The sequence below is a fragment of the Bubalus bubalis genome, chromosome 6 (genome assembly GCF_019923935.1).
Source record: "Bubalus bubalis isolate 160015118507 breed Murrah chromosome 6, NDDB_SH_1, whole genome shotgun sequence".
In the NCBI taxonomy this organism is placed as follows: Eukaryota; Metazoa; Chordata; class Mammalia; order Artiodactyla; family Bovidae; genus Bubalus; species Bubalus bubalis.
In genome coordinates this window covers 85,647,985-85,654,016 of record NC_059162.1, presented here as the reverse complement: position 1 = coordinate 85,654,016, position 6,032 = coordinate 85,647,985, and the positions used below count along the sequence as shown (strand labels likewise).

Below are 6,032 nucleotides of genomic sequence, written 5' to 3'. Positions count from 1 at the left end.
TTCCCCCAGGCCCCACCTCTTGTGCACCTCCCGCCCCCGCCAAATCTCCACCGCATCACTCCTTGCATCTGAAATCCGGCCTTCCTCCTGCCCACCAGCTGGCTCCATGGAATTCTGGAAAGAACACACACTTGGGTCTTGGTAAAGGCCAGGCTTGGAGTATTTTGTTGTTGTTGTTGTTGTTGCTATTTAGAGAGCTCCTCATTCTCTGAGACCAAGGGTGCCTTAAGGTTTTTGGTTTCATTGCATCTCAGAGAGCTCCACAGATCCTTGAGCTTTGTGTTTTTCAGTCACCTGCTCACCAAAGTATTGGAGCCCAGCATCTTGAACTTTGGGGAAAACAACAGCACCTGATATTTATTGTGAGCTACTCTGAAACATCACTTCATGAGAAATAGATGGGGAAACAGTTTCAGACTTAATTTGGGGGGGGGGGGGCTCCAAAATCACTGCAGATGGTGACTGCAGCCATGAAATTAAAAGACGCTTACTCCTTGGAAGGAAAGTTATGACCAACCTAGATAGCATATTGAAAAGCAGAGACATTACTTTGCCAACAAAGGTCCGTCTAGTCAAGGCTATGGTTTTTCCAGTGGTCATGTATGGATGTGAGAGTTGGACTGTGAAGAAAGCTGAGCACCGAAGAATTGACGCTTTTGAACTGTGGTGTTGGAGAAGACTCTTGAGAGTCCCTTGGACTGCAAGGAGATCCAACCAGTCCATTCTAAAGGAGATCGACCCTGGGATTTCTTTGGAAGGAATGATGCTAAAGCTGAAACTCCAGTACTTTGGCCACCTCATGCGAAGAGTTGACTCATTGGAAAAGACTCTGATGCTGGGAGGGATTGGGGGCAGGAGGAGAAGGGGACGACAGAGGATGAGATGGCTGGATGGCATCACTGACTCGATGGACGTGAGTCTGAGTGAACTCTGGGAGCTGGTGATGGACAGGGAGGCCTGCCGTGCTGCAATTCATGGGGTCGCAAAGAGTCGGACACTACTGAGCAACTGAACTGAACTGAACTGTCCTAGACTCATGCAAAATGTGCAGCAGAGCAGGAAGGGATCTCAGAGATGTCTCAACAAAATTATATATCTTATAGTTTAGGAGACCGAGCACATAATGAAAAGCATTTTGGCCAGTTCTCAGTCTACTAGGGGGATGATCTGATTGGGGGAAACAAGAGTGGGATACAAGTTCTCACATGTTTGGGAAATTCAAGTTCTGTTTGATTCCTTTTGATCTCGAAGTCTCATTTGTCGTGCTTTCCAGAGATGCAGCTCTCCAGGAGATTACAAAGAAAGTGCGTTTGGGTGGCAGCTGGGGCTCTCACTTTCTACTCTAGCGCAAATCCTCCCCACGCAATTTAGGAAGCACAACCATTCCTCCTGGACTTTCAATTGGCTCTGACAGACTCAGGCTACCTCCAGTCAGACTCTCTCCCTCTGTTTCTCTTGCTCTCCACCTCTACTTCTGTCTCTCTTTCTAATGGTGCCCACTGATTTAGCTTTTCTCTGAATCACAAGCGACAGGAATGAAAAGCCCCATGTCCTCATGACCCCGTTTATTCTGAGCTATTTAAATCTCTTAATTCTAACAGCCTTAGGAAAAAAGGCTTTCTGTAAGGTTTAGTGCAGTTTGTCAGGTTTCATTCTATGTCTACTTGGGGTTGGTATCCAAACCCCAGGGACTTTCAGTGGGAACTGGCCCTCTAGTTGGTGCCATTTTCTCCCCTCAGTGACCCCACAGCAGGGATGAGCACGATTCCTGCATCTGTTTAATTCTATACTCTACCTGTGCTCGTCAGTTGTGTTTGGGCTGAGAATAGTGTGTGTGTGTGTGTTAGTCACTCAGTTGTGTCCAACTCTTTGCGACCCTATGGGCTAGAGCCTACCAGCTTAATACTTGTCAATAAAAAACTGACAATCAATTTTCAAGAAAAGATCACACCCACCGTGTTGTTAGCACCAATATGGGGGCTGGGAATAAATGCATGAGAGAGGATTTTAAATGAGTTCCTTAAGAACTCACCTCAAAGACAGAAAATATTTCCACATCTGTTTCCCCCAAACTGGCTTTCCATGTTCGGGTAAATGTGATGACATTCTTCTTGGCTGTGGAGTCTGAGGCCAAGGTAGTGTTTCCTTAGATAAACCAGAAAACCACTTCTCCATAAAACTGTGCCTATCAATCAGGAATCTACCTGCCCTGCTGACTTCCCAGGGGTCAGTCTGAGGCAGAAGCAGAATAAGCCTGCCTGGTGCTATCATGTGTGAGGGCCTTTCTGGGCGACCTCCCTACTGCTCCCGGGCCCAACTTCTAACTCTTACCCACTACTGGGTACCACTTTGTGGCCCAGTGGTAAAAAATCATCTTGACAGTACAGGAGATGCTGGTTTGATCCCTGGGTTGGAAAGATCCCCTGGAGAAGGAAATGGCAACGCACTCCAGTATTCTTGCCTGGAAAATCCCAAGGACAGAGGAGCCTGGTAGACTACAGTCCATGGAGTCACAAAGGCACGATTGAGCACACAAGCAGGCAAGGTGACCCAGGCCATCACAACAGGCCAGAAGCAAATCTCCGTGTAAGGAAGGAAGCAGGAAGGAGGCAGATCACAGCTATGACTCCCATGATGTGCTTTATGATTTCCAAGCCACTTAAACCCCATTATTTCCTCTGATCTTTACAGTATTTTTCCCTTTAGAGATGGAATCATTGTCTACTTTAAATCCTCTGGATGAAAATGAAATCACTCACAACATAATTGATTTGTTCAAGGCCCCACTGGAGACGGTAAAGCTGGGGTTTGAATTCAGTTTCCTCTGAGCCCAGTTCCTATGACCTGTCTTAGAGGCACTGGATGCTGGTCCCTCACTTCTGAGCAGGTGCCCTGCCTTGGGTGGGTGGGAGGGGGGAGGAACAGGCCCATCCTTCCTGCTTTCCTTCCCCTCCTCCTCCTGACATCTCTGGCCTGAGGAACAGCACAGAGCCAGTGGCTGACTGGGGAGAGGGTCAGTTTCACTCTCAACTTCAGGCTCAGCTCCTTGTTGTCAGGCCAGTTCTCGCCAGTTGTTTTCCAAGGCACACCCGCTTTCCTGAAAGACAAAAATATGAGTTACCTGTTCAGGTGGTGTCTGTAAAAGCAAGGATTGAAACCTTCTACCTCTTCTTGCAAATCCTGAGCAAAGGGAGTGTCTGCCTAGCCCTGGGCTTTTATGTACTTGACTTATTTGATCACAACCACCTGGGTTAACCTAAGCGAGCTAAATACATAATCATACACTACATTGCTTCAGGGGTTAGGCTGCTGAGGCACAGGGTGAAGAAGGTACAGGCTGTGGATAGAACAAGAGAGGGGTTGGGTTGACCTACAAATAACATCTAAAGTCTTTCAAAAATCCATTAGCAAGCGATAATTATAAAAAGAGACAAAAAGCAGAATTCTGTTAATTTTTCTCAATCTTTAAAAGAAAAGTGTTGAGAAGTATAAGAAAGTGAACATCAGATCAAAGTTTCTCAGGTACAAGGAATCTTCTCTACATCACATTTCCTTCCTTCATGACTGGGAATGTCCCTGCCAGGGCTCCCCGTGCAGGGCTGACCCCATCTAATCCCACCTGTGAGTCACCTGCTCCAGGCTTCCCCAAACCCCTCCCCTTCATGATGCCCTACTCCCCCACTTGGGCTACAACACCCCACACTGGGCTCTACCACCATCTCTTGTGGGTGTTTTATAATAACTTGGCTTCTCCCTAATTAATACATGTTCAAAGCAAAACTGAAAAAAGTTGTGAAAATTATAAAGATAATAAAAGATACTATGCTATGCTATGCTATGCAAAGTCGCTTCAGTCGTGTCCAACTCTGTGCGACCCCATAGACGACAGCCCACCAGGCTCCGCCGTCCCTGGGATTCTCCAGGCAAGAACACTGGAGTGGGTTGCCATTTCCTTCTCCAATGCATGAAAGAGAAAAGTGAAAGTGAAGTCGCTCAATTGTGTCCGACTCTTAGCGACCCCATGGACTGCAGCCTGCCAGGCTCCTCTGTCCATGGATTTTCCAGGCAAGAGTACTGGAGTGGGGTGCCATTGCCTTCTCCGAATAAAAGATACTTATAATCTGCAAATACAGAGAAAACCTTTGTTAACATGTGACATATTTCCTCACTGTCTCTATAAAGATTCTCCTATACACCATCACTGGGATTACTCCGTGTATTTAATTCTGGGTGCTGCTTTTGCTACTTTGTATTTCCCCATGTAATGACATATTCTTGAAAAATAGTTAATGCAGTCTGTCTCTATTTTGTCCTCTGCCTGTAACCAGTGTTGAGAAATAGAATTAGAGAATATCTGTAAAAGTGTTTAATAAATTGAAATATGTTTCAGAATTATGCCATTTTTATATAATTCTATGCCTGTCAGACTTTATTTTTTGGGGCTCCAAAATCACTGCAGATGGTGACTGCAGTCATGAAATTAAAGGACGCTTACTCCTTGAAAGAAAAGTTATGACCAACCTAGATAGCATATTGAAAAGCAGAGACATTACTTTGCCAACAAAGGTACGTCTAGTCAAGGCTATGGTTTTTCCAGTGGCCATGTATGGATGTGAGAGTTGGACTGTGCAGAAAGCTAAGCGCCAAAGAATTGATGCTTTTGAAGTGTGGTGTTGGAGAAGACTCTTAAGAGTCCCTTGGTCTGCAAGGAGATCCAACCAGTCCATTCTAAAGGAGATCAGCCCTGGGTGTTCTTTGGAAGGAATGATGCTAAAGCTGAAATTCCAGTACTTTGGCCACCTCATGCAAAGAGTTGACTCATTGGAAAAGACTCTGATGCTGGGAGGGATTGGGGGCAGGAGGAAAAGGGAACAAAGGAGGATGAGATGGCTGGATGGTATCACCGACTCAACGGACGTGAGTTTGAACTCCATGAGATGGTGATGGACAGGGAGGCCTGGCGTGCTGCGATTCATGGGGTGACAAAGAGTCGGACATAACTGAGTGACTGAACTGAACTGAACTGATGCCTGTATTTCCCAGCAGCACAAGTTTAATTATCTCTGTTCCTCTCATTCTGACCTCTTTACCAGTTACTAATAGAACACTGAGAAAATTGGTTAACATTGCAGCAAATGAGGAAATTTGTTCAAATGGCACCAAACCAGCTGCATTGGAAATACCCCAAATTCTAGGAGAGTCCAGATATTGTGACAAAACTGGAGCCACAGAGTCAGGAACCAGTGCTGGAGTACTGGACCAGCTCTGGGCTATAACTAAACAGCTTATTCTCCCCTAACAAAAACATTCTCACTTGTTAAATTGAAGAAATAATTTCTCTCCTATCTATGTTATGTGGCTGGGCAGGATACCATTAAGACAGGAGATGAGAATTTGATCTTAAAATCATGAAAAGCAGGGCTACCTTATTTCAAGGCTTCTGGATTATATGAAACATGAAGCTTCTCCTTGGTGCTTCCAGTAACTGGCCATCACTAGCAAACACATCAATTACCTCTCTAGGAATGAGAAAATTGACCTAGAGTTTTTTTTAAAAAAGATCTTTCAAATCTTGTTGCTATGACCCAGTGACTTTTAAAAAAAAAAATGAGGACTCAACCTCTTGCCTTTCATGAAACTGTCTGCTGCTTTGTTGGCTCAAAAGGGAAAAACTGAAATGAAGAAAAGAAAATATAAGTTTGCAATAACACCTTTGTCATCTGCCCTGACGATGCATATGTCCTAATCCTATACCTGACTGTTTTTTCTAAGGAAAGGGAAGGAGCTATATACATGCCATTCCTTCAAGTAAGCTTTCTTTACAAAGTACTGGATCAAGAACGAGGGACAGCAATTGTGCTCCAAAAACGGGAGTGTGGTAGGAATAAACCTGCCAGAGGTGTTGACGCTGCGACTCAGTGGAGCTTTGGAGTTTCCATTTGCTGTTCTGTTTGGCTAGGCCTCATTCTCTCACGACTGATAGCATCCCCAAATTGCTTGCCTTCCCTGAATTTCACTCAGGCAGAAAGACA

The 6,032-nt window shown here is 45.2% G+C and overlaps 1 protein-coding gene across 1 annotated transcript in view; it reads right to left on the bottom strand.

Moving 5' to 3' along the window:
* Positions 1–3,023: 3,023 nt before the first annotated feature.
* The window catches only part of LOC102411225 (cytochrome P450 2J2), a 53,198-nt gene continuing 50,189 nt past the window's right edge, over positions 3,024–6,032 (bottom strand). Inside the window, exon 9 of the mRNA XM_044944909.2 lies at positions 3,024–3,097. Coding sequence (XP_044800844.2) covers positions 3,039–3,097 — 59 coding nt within the window. The 3' untranslated portion in view covers positions 3,024–3,038. The remainder of the gene's footprint in view (positions 3,098–6,032) is intronic.